General features: G+C 37.9%; 1 protein-coding gene across 1 annotated transcript in view; it reads left to right on the top strand.

The window, feature by feature from the left end:
* The window catches only part of LOC126278856 (cilia- and flagella-associated protein 44-like), a 577,958-nt gene that overhangs the window by 313,116 nt on the left and 241,435 nt on the right, over window positions 1-23,407 (top strand). Inside the window, exons 15-16 of the mRNA XM_049979132.1 lie at window positions 15,892-15,939; window positions 21,642-21,845. Coding sequence (XP_049835089.1) covers window positions 15,892-15,939; window positions 21,642-21,845 — 252 coding nt within the window. The remainder of the gene's footprint in view (window positions 1-15,891; window positions 15,940-21,641; window positions 21,846-23,407) is intronic.

Raw genomic sequence — 23,407 nt, 5'->3', positions numbered from 1 at the left:
TGGGATGGAATAACCACATCTGCAATCAATTGTGTGTACAATATTATTTCTCAGCCACTGTCAATTATTATAAGTCAATCTTTTGAACAGGGATGCTTTCCAAATGCATTGAAATATGCTGAGATCAACCCTCTATTCAAAGAAGTATTGACAGATGATATGGGGAATTACCACCCTATCTCTCTTTTGCTGATCTTCTCTAAAGTGTTTAAAAAGATTGCAGCAAAACAAATTAATAAATTTCTTACTGTAAATGATATAATTTTTAAAAACCAGTGTGGATTCGAACAGAGTAAAGGCACTGTGAATCCTATAAATAAGCTTATCCAAAAAATATGCTCCACATTAGATAAGAGTAGAAAGATTACAGGAATATTCTATGATCTAAGTAAAGCTTTCGGTTCAGTGAACCATGCATTTCTTTTGCACAAATTACAGATGTATGGAATCGGGAGACACTGCTTTAAAATGGTTTACCTCTTACCTGTCAGATAGGAAACAAAGAGTAATTTTAATTTCAAAAGGAACCAATTATTCCTCAGACTGGAAAACAGTTCCCTAAGGAGTCCCACAAGGTTTGATACTGGGTCCCTATCTGTTTCTTTTTTATGTAAATGACGTACCACTTGCTATTGATGTTCATTCAGTCTTATTTGCCGTAGCTGCATCAGTTCTAATTGAAAATGAGGTGTCTGAAAAGATTCCAGAAAAAATACTTTAGAAAAACTCAAATCTTGTTTCCATCAAAACAGACTAAAACTAAATGTAACTAAAACCAAAATGATGCAATCTGAAGCTAAATCAGTAGAAAGGACTGAATTAAAGATAATTGGCAATGATCAGGATATCACTGAAGCAAACCACATGAAGTTCTTAGGCCTAAATCTTGATAAAAATTTAAATTGGAAGGTGCACATAGATTACTTAGCAAATAAACTGAATAACTTGGCATTTGCAATATGTATTTTGTCAGGTGCGACAAAGATGGATACCAGAAAGATAGATTATCACTGTTCCTTTGAGTCACTTATTCATTATGGCATAATCTTCTGGGGAAATTCAACAAATGTCATTAGGCTCCTAGTATTACAAAAGAAAGTAATTAGAAACTTGTATGTTGCAAAAAAAGCAGGAATCCTGTTGACCACTGTTAAAAAATTTGAAAATTCTATCTACGCCTCACTTTATGAATATGAGTTGGTGGTGTTCTTATATAAAAATCAACATACACTAGAAACTTTCCGCTTTGATCACAACTAGAGCGCTCGCCACACAGACAATTTCAAACTTCCAACACATCATTTAAAACTTTATGCCCAAACGCCAGAGTATATGGGGTTAAAAATTTTCAATAAAATAAAAGGCAGTAATAAATATTTGATGGAGCTTGGTTCAATGACAAGATTGCTCTATACTCTTCTGGTGGAAAAGTGTTATTATTCTGTTGAAGAATTAATTGAAGTCAGCTTCACAGTCTGAACTCAGGGATTGTATTAAATGTATTATTTTATCTAGTTGTGTAGCTGTAACTTAGAAATGTAAAATATAATGTAAACTATTGTGCTTCTCTTAAAAAAGAGAAAAAAAAAGTTTCTTTTTGTAAACCTTGACATGTCTCCTGTACATCAAATCAAATAATTTGAAAATTGTATGTAATGACTACTCAGGAGGATGTCGTTATCAGGAAAAAGAAAACTGGCGTTCTTCGGATCGGAGTGTGGAATGTCAGATCCCTTAATCGGGCAGGTAGGTTAGAAAATTTAAAAAGGGAAATGGATAGATTAAAGTTAGATATAGTGGGAATTAGTGAAGTTCGGTGGCAGGAGGAACAAGACTTCTGGTCAGGTGACTACAGGGTTATAAACACAAAATCAAATAGGGGTAATGCAGGAGTAGGTTTAATAATGAATAGGAAAATAGGAATGCGGGTAAGCTACTACAAACAGCATAGTGAACGCATTATTGTGGCCAAGATAGATACGAAGCCCACACCTACTACAGTAGTACAAGTTTATATGCCAACTAGCTCTGCAGATGATGAAGAAATTGAAGAAATGTACGATGAAATAAAAGAAATTATTCAGATAGTGAAGGGAGACGAAAATTTAATAGTAATGGGTGACTGGAATTCGAGTGTAGGAAAAGGGAGAGAAGGAAACATAGTAGGTGAATATGGATTGGGGCTAAGAAATGAAAGAGGAAGCCGCCTAGTAGAATTTTGCACAGAGCACAACTTAATCATAGCTAACACTTGGTTTAAGAATCATGAAAGAAGGTTGTATACGTGGAAGAACCCTGGAGATACTAAAAGGTATCAGATAGATTATATAATGGTAAAACAGAGATTTAGGAACCAGATTTTAAGTTGTAAGACATTTCTAGGGGCAGATGTGGACTCTGACCACAATCTATTGGTTATGACCTGTAGATTAAAACTGAAGAAACTGCAAAAATGTGAGAAATTAAGGAGATGGGACCTGGATAAACTGAAAGAACCAGAGGTTGTACAGAGTTTCAGAGAGAGCATAAGGGAACAATTGACAGGAATAGGGGAAAGAAATACAGTAGAAGAAGAATGGGTAGCTCTGAGGGATGTAGTAGTGAAGGCAGCAGAGGATAAAGTAGGTAAAAAGACGAGGGCTGCTAGAAATCCTTGGGTAACAGAAGAAATATTGAATTTAATTGATGAAAGGAGAAAATATAAAAATGCAGTAAATGAAGCAGGCAAAAAGGAATACAAACGTCTCAAAAATGAGATCGACAGGAAGCGCAAAATGGCTAAACAGGGATGGCTAGAGGACAAATGTAAGGATGTAGAAGCTTATCTCACTAGGGGTAAGATAGATACTGCCTACAGGAAAATTAAAGAGACCTTTGGAGAGAAGAGAACCACGTGTATGAATATCAAGAGCTCAGATGGCAGCCCAGTTCTAAGCAAAGAAGGGAAGGCAGAAAGGTGGAAGGAGTATATAGAAGGTTTATACAAGGGCGATGTACTTGAGGACAATATTATGGAAATAGAAGAGGATGTAGATGAAGACGAAATGGGAGATATGATACTGCGTGAAGAGTTTGACAGAGCACTGAAAGACCTGAGTCGAAACAAGGCCCCCGGAGTAGACAACATTCCATTAGAACTACTGACGGCCTTGGGAGAGCCAATCATGACAAAACTCTACCAGCTGGTGAGCAAGATGTATGAGACAGGCGAAATACCCTCAGACTTCAAGAAGAATATAATAATTCCAATCCCAAAGAAAGCAGGTGCTGACAGATGTGAAAATTACCGAACTATCAGTTTAATAAGTCACGGCTGCAAAATACTAACGCGAATTCTTTACAGACGAATGGAAAAACTGGTAGATGCAGACCTCGGGGAGGATCAGTTTGGATTCCGTAGAAATGTTGGAACACGTGAGGCAATACTGACCTTACGACTTATCTTAGAAGAAAGATTAAGAAAAGGCAAACCTACGTTTCTAGCATTTGTAGACTTAGAGAAAGCTTTTGACAATGTTGACTGGAATACTCTTTTTCAAATTCTAAAGGTGGCAGGGGTAAAATACAGGGAGCGAAAGGCTATTTATAATTTGTACAGAAACCAGATGGCAGTAATAAGAGTCGAGGGGCATGAAAGGGAAGCAGTGGTTGGGAAAGGAGTGAGACAGGGTTGTAGCCTCTCCCCGATGTTATTCAATCTGTATATTGAGCAAGCAGTAAAGGAAACAAAAGAAAAATTTGGAGTAGGTATTAAAATTCATGGAGACGAAGTAAAAACTTTGAGGTTCGCCGATGACATTGTAATTCTGTCAGAGACGGCAAAGGACTTGGAAGAGCAGTTGAACGGAATGGACAGTGTCTTGAAAGGAGGATATAAGATGAACATTAACAAAAGCAAAACGAGGATAATGGAATGTAGTCAAATTAAATCGGGTGATGCTGAGGGAATTAGATTAGGAAATGAGACACTTAAAGTAGTAAAGGAGTTTTGCTATTTAGGAAGTAAAATAACTGATGATGGCCGAAGTAGAGAGGATATAAAATGTAGACTGGCAATGGCAAGGAAAGCGTTTCTGAAGAAGAGAAATATGTTAACATCGAATATAGATTTATGTATCAGGAAGTCGTTTCTGAAAGTATTTGTTTGGAGTGTAGCCATGTATGGAAGTGAAACATGGACGATTACTAGTTTGGACAAGAAGAGAATAGAAGCTTTCGAAATGTGGTGCTACAGAAGAATACTGAAGATAAGGTGGATAGATCACGTAACTAATGAGGAGGTATTGAATAGGATTGGGGAGAAGAGAAGTTTGTGGCACAACTTGACTAGAAGAAGGGATCGGTTGGTAGGACATGTTTTGAGGCATCAAGGGATCACAAATTTAGCATTGGAGGGCAGCGTGGAGGGTAAAAATCGTAGAGGGAGACCGAGAGATGAGTACACTAAGCAGATTCAGAAGGATGTAGGTTGCAGTAGGTACTGGGAGATGAAGCAGCTTGCACAGGATAGAGTAGCATGGAGAGCTGCATCAAACCAGTCTCAGGACTGAAGACAACAACAACAACATGTAATGATATGAATAAATTACATATCACATAATTTATGTAGTCAACACCGATTGCTAAACTGTGGCCATGAAATATGAAATTTGATAGGAATATTTATTATTTAATTGAGGCTCTCACAGAGAAAAGATTTTGAAAACTTTTATTCCTAATAGACAAAATGGATATTAACCTTCAGGAGGTGAAATTTATTGTTTCAAATTTTGACACGTATAGAAATAAAATTAAAAGTGACATACTGCCCTAGCTTTTGGAACTAACAGTTCGTTTGTCAGGGAGATGATATGCATAATCTGGGCAATATTAAAAAGACATGGCAGGTCACTCAGATTCCTCACATATATTTTTTCTTGAAACTTCATAAGCTGTTGTTTGTTATACTGTTACCATACATCTTTGAGTATTTGCCTTTTTAAGATTTTTAATATTTCTGTGACACACTCCTATGGCTCACACAAATATGTGTCAATTTGTGCTGTCCTTCTTTGTGTAACCTCAGAATCCCTATTTAGCCCTGTCTTGTATGTGCCCCACACCCATGAACAATATTCTAAGATATGGCAAATGAGTGTTATGTAAACGAAAACCTTTCTAGATCAACTGCATTTTCCGTATCATCCTCTCAAAGAACAGAAGTCTGCCACCTGCTTTATCCACTGTTTGAGCTTATGTGATTATTTCCTTTCATACCCTCCACAAATTGTTACATCAAAGTTTTTGTACGAGATGACTGATTTCAGTTGTGATCCAGTGATACTGTAGTCTAATGATACTACATTTTTGTGTTTTGCGAAGTGCACAGTTCTACATTTCTTAGCATTTCAAGCAAGTCACCAACGTTTAGTCAAATTTGAAATTTTATTGAGGTATGACTATCCAGGTCATTAATAGACAACATGAGAAGTAAGACACCGAACGCACATCCAGGTGAAACTTCTGAAATTACTTTTACATCTTTCAGTAACTCTCCATCCAAGACAGCATGATATGTTCTCCCTACCAACAAATCTTCAATCCAATCACAAATTTTATTTGATACACCATATAACTGTACTTTTGTTAATTAGAGTTTTTGTGGTACTGAGTTAAACACTTTTCTGAAGTGAAGAACTAATGCAACCACCTGATTCCCTTGATGCCTTTTTGTATGTCCTGTGAGATAAAGTGTGACTTGCATTTTGCATGACTGATGTATTCAGAATCTCTGATGGTTGACATTCTGTTAGAATACCACATGACCTCTGAACTGAGAAAAAGTTCTGAAATTCTACAGTAGATATATATCAGTGACACTGGATAGAAGTATTGTAGATCACTTCCGCTGCCCTTCTCGTAGATAAGTGTGACCTGTCCTTCATTCCAACTACTGGGCCCTATGTTTCATTTGAGGGATCCATGGTATGTTTTCAAAAGAGGGGCTGATTCAGATACAAATTCTATATACAGGATTATTCGTAAGTACCTCCATTGTTTCAGAAGACATCTGTACAGAAACTGCAAGCCAGACTGAAAGCAGACATGTATAGTGGATAGAGCATCTCTCGAAGTTCTTAACTCAAATTTCAAGTGCTTAATATGTGTGTGATTTGTGACAAGATAAATGTCAATGTGATAGTGAAACTTGGCCATTCATGTCCTAACAACTCATGGTCAATATCGGTGACTGTATTAATTATTCTTCCTTGTAAGTCATCTAGATTAAGTGAAAGTGGAGGCAGGAACACACATTCTTGACATATCCCATAGGAAGAGATGACATAGAGGTGAACAATAATGGAAATTCCTTGATGGAGCAAAATGTAAAATAAGGGAAAGGCTACCATTTACCTGCAGGGGTTCGATGCATGGAGCATAGTCACACATTACAGAAAACAGTATTCACAGTAGCTTTCAAGCACTAACTCTTTCCCCAGCAATAATACTCACATCAACACACACAACCACACAGGCACCCAAACTCACACTCCCAACGCTACAGCAAGACTCAAGGCAATCATCCTCCTCCAGTAGCTGCTGCAAGTCAGTGCAAAAGCCAAAAATAATATTGTTGTTCTGAGCAGTCAGCCAATGTAACAGCAGCTGCTAATGTGGTTTTACTTTCAGACATTTGCATAGAGTGTGCCGTGCAGTTGACTGCGGTACCTACAGTTGCCTGCTCACATATGTCATTAATTTCTTTAGGTTCCTGATGAATGATTCATGCATGCACTCCACTTTCTCTACAGTCACCGATATTGACCATGAGTTGTTAGGACATGAATGGCCAAGTTTCACTATCACATTGACATTTATCTTGTCACAAATCTCACCCATATTAAGCACTTGAAATTTGAGTTAATAACTTCGAGAGATGCTCTATCCAATATACATGTCTGCTTTCAGTCTGGCTTGCAGTTTCTGTACAGATGTCTTTCTCTATTGACAATCCTGGTCAGCCTATTTTCTGTGCACCACATAAGCAGCCTATCCCATGAAATGTGTTGTATCACTTATCAATTGTTTTGTCTTTTGGAGCATTTCATTTCCATTCTGTACTTTTTGCCATGGTTTTGCATAGAGGTGGAAAACTACCTTGTATATTTTGATCTATTCATTCAATATTTGTTGGAATAAAGCGTCACAGAAGTCTGTAGAAATGATATATATTAAATGGCAAATGCTGCAACAAATTGTTTCGGCAGTTATTGTTAACTATCCTGCCATTCCTTTTTTAGGTCTCAAACTAAGGAAATTGCTGGTTGATTTTGTTACAAATAAATGTGGGTTCCGTTGCCTGAGGCAGCAGTCATGTGTTAGTTGTGTGTGTGTGTGTGTGTGTGTGTGTGTGTGTGTGTGTGTGTGTGTTGTGTGTTTCTATACCTGTAGTTGACAAAGGCCTTAATGGCCGAAAGCTTTAATTGTGCGAGTCTTTTTGTTGTGCCTATCTGCAACTCAGCATCTCTACTGTATTGTGAATAGGAACTTTCCTTTCTGAATATTGTTACATTCCATCCTGGATTTTCCATGGTTTTGACAAATTTTCAGTCATATCAAACAATAATTGGAGTGGTAACTACAGCACTCAGAGTAAGTAATCAAACAATAGAAAATCCAGAATGGAATGTAACAATGTTACGAAAAAAATAGTTGCTACTCCCCATATAGCAGAGATGCTGAGTCGCAGATAGGAACAACAAAAAGACTGTCACAAAATGAGCTTTCAGCCAACTTGTAGCAAACCTCTCTGTGCATTTAATTATTTCAGTGTCTGCCGAGCAGGCATGAGAGTTTCTTGACAATTGATGGGATGTTCACATGCCTGGTGGTATTCTGCTACAGCTGACTTGTTGTTCTGTCCCAGTCATGTGTAACATTCATGTTCTGAAACATGAGTTCTAATGGGTACCTGGGTTTCACCAATGTAGACATCTCTGCAACCACACCATTTCTATAGATAACCAAAAATGACAATGTATAAAGGAAGGCATTCACTAGTCTACAGCAGTGAACTGACCTGGAGAGGACTACAGTGAAATGCAAATTTGCTGGTCATTTAAATAATATGCAAATTTGTGCTAACCAACTCTTTGTCTGCCGGATAAGTCTGCAGAAGAACATAACCAATGTTTAGAATTAGTTTCATTTTTAAGCTCTGCTCTACAATTGAAATAGAATTATCATGAGAAAACAATAGGGCTTTACCTGGTAATGAACATTAAGGTAGACGGTAATGCCTCTGTTCTGATAGCTTATTTGCTAATCACTTGAAACTATCTGTGTGCTATGATTTGAAGGTTCTATAACAATAATGATCATTATATAAGTAATAACAAATATTAAAAGAGTCTGCATTTATTGGACAGAAGATAATTAGAGGATGATTATTATGAAAATATAGTGGTAAGCAGATTACTCTTTAGTTGAGGACTGATTTCAATGAGGTTTTACAATATATTGTTTGTAATGAAAGAAATGAACACTTTCTAATCAATTGTTAATAATTTCAGTAATACTTACAAGGCGTCTACATTTCGACATAGAAAACTGGATGAGTTATTTTTAGCTGCAAAAGAAGTTGTCAGAGAAAAACTTCATGAAATGAGCAGATTAATGAGGTAAGCGAATAATATAAATCACAACAGTGTACATGCAATAATAAAGAATCAAGAAGTTTTTCCATAAACTGAATGGAGTTTGAACTCATTAACTAGTCTTCCACATTACTTATTATGAAAAGAGGCATTTCACAGATTTGCCTATTGAGATAATTGTAGAGTAATTTCATTTTTTCTCTTTATAGAATGTAGTTAAGAAGGCCCAATTTGTACTTCAGTATATAATATTAAGTTGTGTTTGTATGTGTATGTGTGAGTGAGTGTGTGTGTGTGTGTGTGTGTGTGTGTGTGTGTAATCCAGATGGAATTTACTCTTGTAGTAAGTGACTACACGTCTAAGGATAGGGCAGATTTTGTGTAATTGATTGACACACAGAAAAGGTGAAAAATGTCCCGGCTTTCATTTGACACCCACTTTGACAGCTTTGCAGCTAACAAAGACATGTGCACAGACACAGTTTTCTTATGATGCTGCCAAATGATTAGACCAAGTAGCAATATTTGTTCAAGGGCATTATGTAGAAATGTAAGGTGTGTGGAACTGGGGAGGAAAGAATGGGAAGGTTGTAAGAAAAATTGTTCTGAAGAGGAACAAATAGATATGCCCGGTAGCTTGGTAGGTGACTGGTAGGAGGAACATTAAGAAAAAAATGGAGAATACAGGGAGAAAGTTGAGTATGCAGTGTTAGGGAAAGAGACAAAGAGATAAAAATTAACCACTGAAACTCTGAATTAGGATGGCCATACAGAAACTGGAGCCTCCATCTATCCAAATACAAGCAAAGTCTGTTGAAAACAGTGTAACCGCACTTGGTTTAACCCTAGTATACAATACTATTTTCAAAGAAGTTATTTAGTAACGTAAAAAAATAGCACTTCACTGTTCATTGATTTCTCAGCACTGATTACAATATATACTGCACAAGCTATACACACATTATTTCATAATGTAATATTATATGCACAGTTGGTTGACATCAGGGCCAAGGTGACACAGTGAGTAGTAGCACTTCTTTGTCCTCACAAAATGGTATTACAAATGCCAAGTTATACAGAAAAATATAAGAGTATTACAAACATAAGTATTCTACAGTTATATTTCAGTATTATCCTAATTTACTCTCAAAACAGAAGCAGGTATACACACATCAAAAAAAAGTTTTGCAACACTTTGGTTCCGAGAATTCCGTAACTTGTACAGAAAATTGGAATAGAGATCAACATAAACATCATTTCCACCATTTTCATTGCTCATGAAAACCACACATTGCATGTTGTACCGCCATACAGCAAGACCTACAGAGGTGGTGCTCCAGATTGCTGTACACACTGATACCTCTAATACCCAGTAGCATGTCCTCTTGCATTGATAAATGCCGGTATTCCTCGTGGCATGCTATCCACCAGTTCATCAAGGCATTGTTGGTCCAGATTGACTCATTCCTCAGCAGTGATTTGGTGTAGATCTCTCAGAGGGGTTGGTGGGCCACGTTGTCCATAAACAGCCCTTTTCAATCTATCCCAGGCATGTTCGATAGGGTTCATGTTTGGAGAACAAGCTGGCCACTCTAGTTGAGCAATGTCGTTATCCTGAAGGAATTCATTCATAAGATGTGCATGAAAGGGGCGTGAATTGTCGTCCATTAAGACGAATGCCTCACCAATATGCTGCCAATATGGTTGCACTATCGGTCGGAGGATGGCATTCATGTATTGTACAGCCATTACCGCGTCTTCCATGACTACCAGTGGCCTATGTTGGCCCCACATAATGCCACCCAAAAACAGCAGGGAAGCTCCACCTTGCTACACTTGCTGAACAGTGTGTCTAAGGCATTCTGCCTGACCAAGTTGCCTCCAAACACGTCTCCAACGATTGTCTGGTTGCAGGCATATGCGACACTCATCAGTGAAGACAACTTGTTGGCAGTTCTGATTGGTCCATTTGGTATGATGTTGGGCCCATCTGTACCATGTTGCATGGTGTTGTTGATGTAAAGATGGACCTCGCCAAGTTTGTCGCAAGTGAAGTTGTGCATCATGCAGCCTTATGAACACAATTTGAGTCATAACACGATGTCCTGTGGCTGCACAAAAAGCATTATTCAACATGGTGGCATTGCTGTCAGGGTTCCTCTGAGCCACAATCTGTAGGTAGCTGTCATCCATTGCAGTAGTAGCCCTTGGGCAGCCTGAGCAAGGCATGTCATCAACAGCTCCTACCTCTCTGTATCTCCTCCATGTCTGAACAACATCACTTTGGTTCACTCTGAGGTGCCTGGACACTTCCCTTTTTGAGAGCCCTTCCTGGTACAAAGTAATGATGCGGATGCAATCGAACCACAGTATTGACCGTGTAGGCGTGATTGAACTACAGACAACACAAGCTGGTGGAATGACTGGAACTGATCGGCTGTCAGTCCCCTTCCGTCTAATAGGCACTGCTCATGCATGGATGTTTACATCTTTGAGTGGGTTAATGACATCTCTGAACAGTCAAAGGGATTGTGTTTGTGATACAATAGCCACAGTCAACATCTATCTTCAGGAATTCTGGGAACCAGGGTGATGCAAAACCTTTTTTGATGTGTGTATTTTCATTGTATCAAAAGATAGAAATTCTCATCAGTACTAACCATCAAGAGACAAAATGTGTAATATTGCTGATAGACACATGCAACAGTAAACGAGATACCACTATCCTAGCTTTTGGGACTACTAGTTGCTTCATCACAGAGGAGAAAGTGATAGGGTGGGGAACATTAAATAGGAAGTCAGGTTACTCAGATCCAGGATGAGAGGGACACTTTATAGTGAAGACAAGATCTACTTGATTTCCAATCTGTAAATTGTAGCCATTTTAAGATTTTAGTGATTAGCTGCTTTGTTAGTGAGTAAAATGCTTTACAGAATGTCAGGGCAAATTATATGGTTCTAACTTTTTATCTGTTTTACTATTTAATAATGGTATTACTTTTGAACTTTTTAACTTTATAGAAAAATTCTTTCACTAAATTGGAAATAAGCAATATATGCCAAGAGCTTTAAATTTGTGTTTCAAGACTTCATTCATTTTAAGTAATTCTCGGTAATTGTCAGAAGAGTCTTAATGGTATAGTCAGGTATTTCATATTCCAGTTTCTCTTGACTTGTGAATTTCATGCTTAAAATGTGAGCTGCATGTATAAAACAGTTATTGTTCTTATGTAACTGAACAAGTTTTCAGTATCAACATTTTCTATACTTTTGAGTTTGATGTGCTGATATTCATATCTTTTTCGTGCTACACTTTTTTCTAAATATTTGGATTTGTTACCCGGCTGTCTTGTTGTGATATCATTTTTCAGTCACTGTGTCCTCATGATTACCTTTTGTTAAGTTTCCCTGGAAAGTTGCATATTCTGTAAGCAGAAGATTTGTACATGTGATCATTTGTAAATTGGGTGTTTCTAAAGAGCTGCATAAATTTTGAATTCTTAGCAGTGTAATTAGTGATTAGACGGGACAGCAGTATAGTCAACTGTCAACATACACAGACACAAGCAGACATTTGTAAAGGCCTTTTACGAATGTCTGCTTGTGTCTGTGTATGTGCGGATGGATATGTGTGTGTGTGTGTGTGTGTGTGTGTGTGTGTGTGTGTGTGTGTGTGTGTGTGCGTGTGCGAGTGTATACCTGTCCTTTTTTCCCCCTAAGGTAAGTCTCTCCGCTCCTGGGATTGGAATGACTCCTTACCGTCTCCCTTAAAACCCACATCCTTTCGTCTATCCCTCTCCTTCCCTCTTTCCTGATGAAGCAACCGTTGGTTGCGAAAGCTTGAATTTGTGTATGTTTGTGTTTGTTTGTGTGTCTATCGACCTGCCAGCACTTTTGTTGGGTAAGTCACATCATCTTTGTTTTTATATATGGTGTCTGTTTCATTAGATTAGATTTCATTCCATATATCTGTGCTGAGGAGATCCTCGTGGATGTGGAACATGACAATATTTTTTTTAAGCTGAAATAACAATACTAATAGTATGAATATATACAATACATCATTTGTTCCTATTAAAAAAATTCATCAGTGGAGTAGAAGAAGTTGGCCACTAGTAAGTCTTTTAGGCTCCTTTTAAACTGATCTTTATTTGTAATTAAATTTTTTATGTTTACTGGCAAGTTATTGAAGATGAGTGTTCCTGAGTAGTGGACCCCTTTTTGAACTAAATTAAGTTCTTTTAAGTCCTTGTGCAGATCATTTTTGTTCCTGGTATTCTATGTATGAACTGAGCTGCTTGTTGGAAAAAAAAATATACAAGGTGTTACTCATTTGTATTGATGAAATGAATTCATCTAACCAAATTGACATAATCTGCCTCTCTGAACATCAAGTGACCATTGGTATAGATATGTTAGACATTTCTAAGCTAGTTTCCTACTTCTGCAGAGTAGCTATGGATGGAGGAGGAGTTGCCACATTTATTAAAAACTGCCATAAATTCAAGAACATTGACATTAATAAATTCTATAAATTCAGTTTAGAGCAGCATCTAGAAGCATGTACAACAGAAATAGAGTTCCATAACAGATCTTATATAATAGTAACTATTTACCGATTATTATAATGTATTTATAAATCATCTAGAAGCTCTTTGGGTTATTTAACAGGAAGAAGCAAAGAAATTTTGATTGCTGGTGACTTTAATACAGATTTTCTAATGCAGTCTTCCAGTAAACATTTACTACGGTTGGTAATGTCTTTCAATCTAACTCATACTGTAAACTTTCTAACTAGGATCACTAAATCTTCAAGGACAGCCATTGATAACTTTTTTATAGACAAATCAAAGGAACAAAATCATATCATAAAACCTGTAATAATTGGACTATCAGACCATGGCATGTAGCTCCTTGTTTTACATGTAAATTCTAAGCAGGTTATCAAGACTGCTAAATCTGGGTACAGGAGGGTAGCCAATCAACCAAAAATTGAGTGTTTTAGAAAACTGCTCAAAGATATGAACTGGAAAGATGTATATAGTGTTCACGACATGAATGAAAAATATAACACATTCATGAACAATGTCAGTACCATGTTTGAAAACTATTTTGCTCTAAAAGTTACTCAAATTGAACAGAAGTCTATAATAAAACCATGGATTACACATGGAATAAAGATTTCCTGTAACACAAAAAGGAAAATGTATCTGTCAACCAAGAATAGCTCCAATGCTCATGATTTAGCTAAATACAAGGAATACTGTAAGATATTTTAAAAAGTAATTCAGATATCTAAACAAATGGACTACGAGAAGAAGACAGCAATGTCAGGGAACAAAATAAAAACAATATGGGATATAGTGAAAGAGGAAACTGGTAGAACCAGAAAGGAACAGGAGCAAATAGTGTTAAGGGTAGATGACACATTAGTAACCAATGGGCATATTGTGGCAAATCTATTTAACAAGTATTTTATATTCGTTACTGATAGAATGGGATTGTCAGGATCGGTAAGTAATGCCCTTGAATATCTGAAACTAGCATTTGCAAATAACTTCAGGTACATGAATATGTCACTCACTTCACCAAAAGAAATAACTTCGATAATAAAATCTTTAAAAACAAAGTATTCTAGTGGTTACGATGAAATATCAACGAAGTTAATTAAGGCATGTTCTTGCGAGTTTAGTACAATTCTAAGTTCCTTGTGTAACCAGTCAATTATAAGTGGAACATTTCCTGATTTGCTAAAATATGCAGATGTTAAGTGTCTATTCAAGAAAGGGGATAAAGAGAGAACATCAAACTACAGACCGACTTCACTTTTGCCAGCATTCTCAAAAAATTTAGAAAAAGTCATGTACAGGTAGCTTCTCAACCATCTGACCACAAATAACATATTATCAAGAACACAGTTTGGATTTCTGAAGGGTTCTGATATCGAGAAGGCTATTTACACCTCCAGTGAAAATGTACTTAGTACATTAAATAACAAATTACAAGTATCAGGTATTTCCTGTGATTTGTCAAATGCATTTGATTGTGTGAACCACAACATCCTTTTAAATGAATTAGAATTCTGTGGGAATAAATTACATGTGGTGTCCCACAAGGATCCATCTTAGGGTCATTGCTTTTTCTTGTGTACATTAATGATCTCTCATCAGTTACACTGCCAGAAGCAGAGTTCGTTTTGTTGGCAGATGACACAAGTATTGCAATAAATTGTATGACGAGTGTAGTTCTAGAAAGAGCTGCTAATGATATTTTCATGGATGTTAATAAATGGTTTAAAGCCAACTCACTGACATTAAACTTTGAAAAGACTCGCTATATGCAATTCAGAACCTGTAAGAGGTTTCCACCCAGCATATGCATAAAGTATGAAGAAGAGCAGATAGAAGAGGTTGACAGTCTTAAATTCCTGGGATTACAATTTGATAACAAATTCAGTTGGGAGGAGCACACAACAGAACTGCAGAAAAGCCTTAACAAATCTGTATTTGCAATTCGATTGTTAGCTGACGTAGGTGACATAAAAATTAATAAGCATGAATACTTTGCCTACTTTCATTCCATAATGTCACATGGTGTAATATTTTAGGGTAACTCTTCAAGTCAAACAAAAGTTTTCAGAGTCCATAAGTGTGTAATACGTATTATTTGTGGAGCAAATTCACGGACGTCCTGTAGAAACCTCTTCAAAGAACTGGATATACTAACTACTGCCTCTCAGTATATTTACTCCTTAATGAAGTTTGTCCTAAATAATACAGGGTGTAAAGGTACGGCCAAACTTTCAGGAAACATTCCTCACACACAAATAAAGAAAAGATGTTATGTGGACATGTGTCCAGGAAACACTTAATTTCCATGTTAGAGCTCATTTTAGTTTCGTCAGTATCTATTGACTTCGGTGCTTGTGTTGACATGCAACTCATTGCTCTACAGTACTAGCATCAAGCACATCAGTACGTAGCATCAACAGGTTTGTGTTCATCACGAACGTGGTTTTGCAGGCAGTGCAATGTTTAAAAATGTGAAGTTGGCAGATGCCCATTTGATGTATGGATTAGCACGGGGCAATAGCCATGGCATGGTACATTTGTATCGAGACAGATTTCCAGAATGAAGGTGTCCCAACAGTAAGACGTTCGAAGCAATTGATCGGCATCTTGGGGAGCATGGAACATTCCAGCCTATGACTCGCGACTGGGGAAGACCTAGAATGACGAGGGCACCTGCAATGGACGAGGCAATTCTTCGTGCAGTTGACGATAACCCTAAAGTCCTCGTCAAAGAAGTTGCTGCTGTACAAGGTAACGTTGACCACGTCACTATATGGAGAGTGCTGTGGGAGAACCATATGTTTCCGTACCATGTACAGCATGTGCAGGCACTATCAGCAGCTGATTGGCCTCCACGGGTACACTTCTGCGAATGGTTCATCCAGCAATGTGTCAATCCTCATTTCAGTGCAAATTTTCTCTTTATGGATGAGGCTTCATTCCAACATGATCAAATTGTAAATTTTCACAAACAACATGTGTGGGCAGACGAGAATCCGCACACAATTGTGCAATCACATCATCAACATAGATTTTCTGTGAACGTTTGGGCAGGCATTGTTGGTGATGTCTTGATTGGGCCCAATGCTCTTCTACCTACGCTCTATGGAGCACGTTAACATGATTTCATACGGGGTACTCTGCCTGTGCTGCTAGAACATGTGCCTTTACAAGTACGACACAACATGTGGTTCATGCATGATGGAGCTCCTGCACATTTCAGTTGAAGTGTTCGTATGCTTCTCAACAACAGATTTGGTGACCGATGTATTGGTAGAGGCGGACCAATTCCGTGGCCTCCACGCTCTCCTGACCTCAACCCTCTTGACTTTCATTTATGAGGGCATTTGGAAGTTCTTGTCTACGCAACCCCGGTACCAAATGTAGAGACTCTTCGTGCTCGTATTGTGGACGGCTGTGATACAATACGCCATTCTCCACGGCTGCATCAGCGCATCAGGGATTCCATGCGACGGAGGGTGGATGCATGTATCCTCGCTAACGTAGGACATTTTGGACATTTCCTGTAACAAAGTGTTTGAAGTCACGCTGGTACGTTCTGTTGCTGTGTATTTCCATTCCATGATTAATGTGATTTGAAGAGAAGTAGTAAAATGAGTTGTAACATCCATGTGTGCGGATGGATGTGTGTGTGTGTGTGCGGGTGTGCACCTGTCCTTTTTTCCCCCTAGGGGGGGGGGGGGGGGGTCTTTCCGATCCCGGGATTGGAGTGACTTTTTGCCCTCTCCCTTGATACCCACATCCTTTCGTCTTTCCCTCTCCTTCCCTCTTTCCTGAGGGGGCGGCCATCGGTTGCGAGGACTGGTGATTCTGTGTCTGTGTTTCTGTGTTTTGTTCGTTGTGCCTGTCTGCCGGCGCTTTCCCACTTGGTAAGTCACACACACACACACACACACACACACACACACACACACACACACACACACACACACACATATCCATCCATACATACAGAGACACAAGCAGACATATTTAAATATATACACATCATTAGGTGACGTTACCCATTTTTCTACTCTGTCCTAGATAAGCTTGACTTCTCTCCACAGGTCATCTATGCCCTTCCTGGTATCAGTAAGTTTGGAAGACTCCATAGGTGACACGCATGTTCCTGGGTGTTATTCTCTCGATAACTTTTCTTTCTATAATTTCTTCGACTTGTTCTTCCAAACTGCTTACATTTACAATATCAGAGATTGATATTTCTCTTTGAAACTTTTTTCTATATTATCCACTTGTGCTCTTACACCTATAATTTGCGACTTAATGACATGCATTAACTCGCTCTGCTTATCTACACTTTCTTTTAAAGTTCTCAGTCCCTGCTTTACAACATTAAATTTAATGTTACACACATTTTCAAAAAACTTTAATTTTTCATTGATTTCTGATTCTACATTATTTCATCTGTCCTCAATCTCAAATTCTAACTTTTTTTTATAACTCCTGGAAATTATCATTATGTTTACTACTAAAGTCAGTGAACATAAGGAATTGGTTAATTCTTTCTTTAAGTCTAATTTAAAATCCTCTACTTGACTATTCAGGATGCCAAATTCAGTCTTTAAAGCATCCATGCCTTCCCATAGATTACCAAATTCTTTGCTCTGTGAGTCAACTTTGCCATTTAACAATCCTAAAGCTTCATTCCGAGCATTTAAACTAGAATGTGTCTGCCCTGGTCACTGAGTGGTGAGTGCGACGGAATGTCATACCTAATGGCCTGGGTTTGATTCCTGGCAGGGTCAGAGATTTTCTCCACTTGGGCACTGGATGTTGTGTTGTCCTTATCATCATCATTTCATCCCCATTGACTCGCAAGTTGCCGAAGTGGCGTCAACTCGAAAAATTTGCACCAGGCGAATGGTCTACCCGATGGGAGGCCAGGCCACAGGGCATTTCCATTTCAACGTACTAAGCTAAGTTTTTTACAGAGAGTTGCATTTAGTTCCTTTCTTAGAGCAGCATTTTCAGTTTTGATTAGATTTACTAACTCAGAAGAGTCAGGCCCTTCTTTAGTAATTCTCATAGCCATGGCTTGTTCTGATGTCTCTTCAATTTTCTGAACGTGATCCATAATTTTACTAGCTTTAGTCCTTGTGAACATTTAAAAATTAACTTTAAGTATAATAAGTACATTAATAAAGTTCATTAAATATCACTTCTTGCTAAGGTACTAAAGCTCTGTTTTGCGATCACCCGGCATAGAATGCTCACAGTATAGGTGAGTAGATGTGATGGCAGGTCAGCATTGGTGAACAGCAGCTGATGCCGGCAGCGTCAGATGTAGGCTGGTTTCCACGCCTGCATCCCTGTGATGTGTGTGGGAGCTTTATACTCCCCACACCAGATCATCTTAGTGGTATTTCTAGGCGTATCTCGTCTTAGTCTAACACATCGAGATCTTCTCTCCAGTTTTTCACATTGTAACTTTCTTACGTCTTCTCCTTTATTTGCCTTTTCAAATTTTCTCCTGCGGATTCTCAGGCATCATCCAGTTTCTCTTAATGGTTCTCTGTTCTTGTTATGCTCAGTTGCTATGGGAACACTTGATAGCTTCTTCTCTCTCTTTTGTCTCAAAATTCCTGTTTTCTTCAGTCCTTTCACACCAGTCACCACATTCTACCGGCTTTGTGATGACTTTTCTAATAGGCCTTCTCTTTTAAAACTGTTCTCTTTTGGCAACAACCCAATATGTATACATGGACTCTATGCGCAATAACTATTTTGCACTTTCAATATAAATATTCAACTTCTTGTAAGTCACTCGTATTGTTTCACATTAGAAACAGATTTAAGTACATTTAGCAAAGAGTTGGCTTAACAACCATAACTCTATTGCAAACTAATCATAAAATACGTCTTGCCTCCAGCAAGCCATAGGTAAGTGTTTATTCACAATTCCAAATCTCAATTGTTCTTTTGTCACTAACAATAATCAAATTACAAACAGTACAGAATAACACAGAAGCTCCTTGGTTCTTCTGTGTGCTTTCACTATGACTTCCATGGATCACCTGACAAGTACTTGTCGGTGCTGTTCAACCGCCGCATCAACCTTTTTCTCGTGGCTGATTTTGACACCCACACAGACATATGACACACTTTAGATAGGGTTCCTTTCTCCCACTCCATCTAAAATATCATCTGTTTGAGATGGTGGAAGGCCAAGTGGTTTAAAAATTTACACAGAAATTCTCTAAACACTACAATAGGTTTCAGTATAATTTCAATTTGCAATCACTTATGTAAGATGTACTTTGCACCTGTTTCACAAATAAATATATTTAGTGCAACCCTTTTTTATCTATATACTGTGTTCTTATGTGGCACTGAAGCTTCTGGTAACTGGCAATCTCATCCTTGGTGTGTGGCAGTACCTGATACAAAAATTGTGTCTGTCCCAACTTAAGCTAGTTCAGGTGACTTTCCTGCAACAGAGAACAGTCATATCTGTTGGTAAGGAATTTGGGGACAACTCTGCAACTAAAACTCACAAGCACCTTTGCTAGGCACTACTGAAATTGTGCAGTTTCCTCATTCAGGCTGACTCGTTCAGCAGTGGCAGAAATCCTGTATAACAATGGAGACTGGGATGACTCACTTATCATTCCAGGTACAATGCTATGCTAATACAAATCCTGTATGTGATGGTAATTAATCTATCCAATGTGCTAGATGGTCATAGATGTCACTACAATCACACAGTGTTAGAAATACAGTTCAGATTTTGGACTGAAAAAAAAGAAGAAAAAAATGTGCAATATGGTGGTGAACTTTGACATTACTTTACTGATGATTTGAGTCTCTTTAATTCAGTGCAGTATATAAAAGCAACTTGTAGAAAGTGAATTACTACTCTGTATAAATAATACAGTATGGCTCATTTGGAAGCTGTATGCTGAGATTAGAGCAGATCTCCACCTTTACTTCTTATGAGACTAGAACTGTTTTAGATTTAACAAATTTTATAAAGAAATTCTCTTCCAGTTTACATTTTCAGTCCTTGGTCTACAACATTTTAGATAGGCATCATGCTTTTACTATAGTATAGATTGATTGTTCAGAGCAGTATCTCCCTCAGCTCTTGAGTCATTTTCTTGGACCATATCTTCAAGATGCGTCTTTGTAATTGATACACTGTACAGAATGGAGAACTGTATGGAATCCAGAAGGCAGTGGAGTAGAAGAGGTGAGAGTGAGAGTGAAAGGTTTCTCATTCGCTATGATTCCATTAGTGCTCTACAAGCTTTGCAATAAATATTCATAGCAGAGAAAATTATATGCACAATACAGAACAAACTGCTCCTTCAACAACAGGTAAAGCATGTATCATTCTGCTGGCTACCAGGCCATGTTGTAGTCTGGAGAAATGAACAAGTGACCAAGGAGGCTGTCGTCTCATCATCGTGCTGTGTGGCCTGAGAGCTATGCAGCAGTGTTAGGCAGAGTGACTGCCAGTGAAGGGCAACAAACTATGGTTAATAAAACCAACAATCTGATCTCACATACCTCATACTGATCATTCTGATGCGATGAAATCACCATGACTTGCCTCTGAATAGGACTCAACCCATTAAGCCATGGCTTCATACTCCGGCAGGCAAGGTCTCCAGTCTCATTACCTGATTGCAGTGGTGTGGTGGTTGTTGTGGTCTTCAGTCAACAGACAGAGTTGATGCAGCTCCACATGCTAGTGTACCCTGTAGTAGTATCTTCACATCTGTGCATGAATATTGCAACTTATACCCATTTGAACCAGCTTACTGTAGTGAAGCCTGAGTTTCCCCCTACAGCTTTTACCTCACACTTCCCTTTATTACCAAATTAACTCCTTAACAGTATTTTTCATTATGGACCATCCCACAATGAACTAACTATCTTTATCCTGTTATAAAAGTTAAATGAGCACCCCATGAGACAAGCCTCCTGATGTTAGACAAGAAGGCCAGACTCTAGTAACGTCAAATAGTCAGTTCACTGTGTATGTTATAGTACGTAACTGGAGGAATCCATGTACTAATTCCTTCTACACACTATATGTATCACCCCTCCACAGCATCAAGACAAATGTGAGTATGCCTAACTCTTGAGATGTGAACTGGCTTGCCAAAATAACTAGATACACCTATCAACCTCATTGAAGTTCCTCCTCTCATGGCAATTAGTAGGTAGAGGCTCCTCTTTCATTGTGTAAAATCCTAAAAGTATTGATCCTCCACATGACCTTATAGCTGTATAAAATGTTCCCCATGATCAGTAACACAAGGTCTGGTCTGATTTTATCATCTCAGGCACTCATGTTTATTTGTAAGGCTTTTTGAAGATATTTGGTAAATAATGTTTTCCATTATATGGATAACTTTGGGTGTATATCCTTTATATCATACATATGTGTTTCTGTTCTTATCAGTTCACTTACTTCTCAAGGGATGACTTCAAACCACCGACAAAAGAAGTAGAAGAGGAATTGGAAAGGAGAAAAGAATTCTCTGTTCTGTCTATTCTAAAAGGCTTGAATACTGAATCACCAGAATTTAAACAAAATCTAAGACTGAAGAAGCTTGTACAGAAATATTATGAACAGAAGAATAAAGTTGAAAGAAGACAAGATGAGGTAATTCACATTAACATATAGCTAAAATGATGTTGATGGTAACAAAGTAGCTATTCTTTCTGAGTTGGCCAACTCCATTTGTTGCGTGGTTACATTTTATACATTCTGACTACACTTTTGTTTGTATGGGGGACAGTATGTAAATACTGTTACTACTTATTAAGTGAACAATATTAAAAACCAAACATTTAAGTGAATAAACAGAATTTGAGATGTTTAACTTTGAGCAATATTTTTGAAATATATTGTACCTGTACTTGCAACCATATCTTGTGCTCATACCATTCGTTATCATTCATGTTACGAAAGGTTCTCATTTGGTAAGTCACTGGTGTTGTTTCAGGAGCTGGAATTCAGTGGCATAACAGATACCGTTAATCAGTGGTTTCAAACTTATTTTGCCTTTTGAAAGAAACTGATAGATATTCTTAACTCTGACAGCAAAAACTTCTTCAAGTCCTAATTTGTTGTGGGCTCTCTGAAGACATAATATTGTGAACTCTACCTTTTTGTCACTCACTTCCTTCTCTACATTATAGATGCTGATACTATGTTATTTCCATATGACTGCTTGTTCAGTTCATTTAGTTTGAGCAAGACTGCTCATGCAGAATTACTGGTGTAACTGAATAGTCAGTACTTGTGAAGACTTTAATGTTGATTTTTTGTCTGATTGCATATACCTAAAGTAGTTTATGTCCAGCTTTATTTTCCATGGCAAAGGAGTGAACATCAGCATGTTACAGACATTGATGATTTGTTTTTGTTTCCAACTACCTCCAGTAATTTAGATGTAAAAGGAAATGGTTTATTTGAAAACTAACAACCCACCCTGGCTTTATGCAGCTAACACTAAGTGTTGACAGCTGGATGACTTGTCTGCCATAGCAGTAATTTTATTTACAGGCCATTGCATTGAGTTATGATTAAAATTTAGAGAACAATGTTAGGTAATTGAATGTCATCACTTTTACATAACTTAAAACAGTTTAAGCAGAGCACTCCAGAACAGTTCTCAGGAGGCTCAAATGTTATCTGTTTCATATTTAATTGGTGTTCAGAATTACATGTTGTGGCAATGATGAGAGGTATGAGCTACCATTCTGCCTGATTCTCCCAACTGCAGAGCGAGTTTTGTGTGCTCTACAGTCAGTTGTCGGTCACCCAAATGCAGTGCTAGTGCAGACTGAGCTACATTTTCTCTGTGATCTTTTTTTGCATTTCCCTTCACTACCCATAAACATTAACTCTACACCAAAAAAATCTGTTCTTGTCAGCTTAACACCTGATATGTCCTTCATCACAGGTCATTTGGGAAGTTCCCATTAGTGGTAGTCTTGTGCCAGCCTGACACTGGAATCAGGCAGCCTTACATGTACCTCCTGTGCCACAAACCTTACTCATAAATCAGTCTGTCAGTCAAAACCACTACAGTACCTCCTGAGAGTAGCCTGTACATGAAGCAGAAAACCACTGTGAGCTTACTATGTCATACATCCTGCATCACAGGTAATTTAGCATGTTGGCAGTAGCTTGCACCAGCCTTCCAGTAGTAATAGCCT

This window comes from Schistocerca gregaria, chromosome 6 (assembly GCF_023897955.1).
Source record: "Schistocerca gregaria isolate iqSchGreg1 chromosome 6, iqSchGreg1.2, whole genome shotgun sequence".
NCBI lineage: Eukaryota > Metazoa > Arthropoda > Insecta > Orthoptera > Acrididae > Schistocerca > Schistocerca gregaria.
The sequence above is the reverse complement of the archived record's forward strand: the minus strand, read 5'-3'. Positions and strand labels throughout refer to the sequence as shown.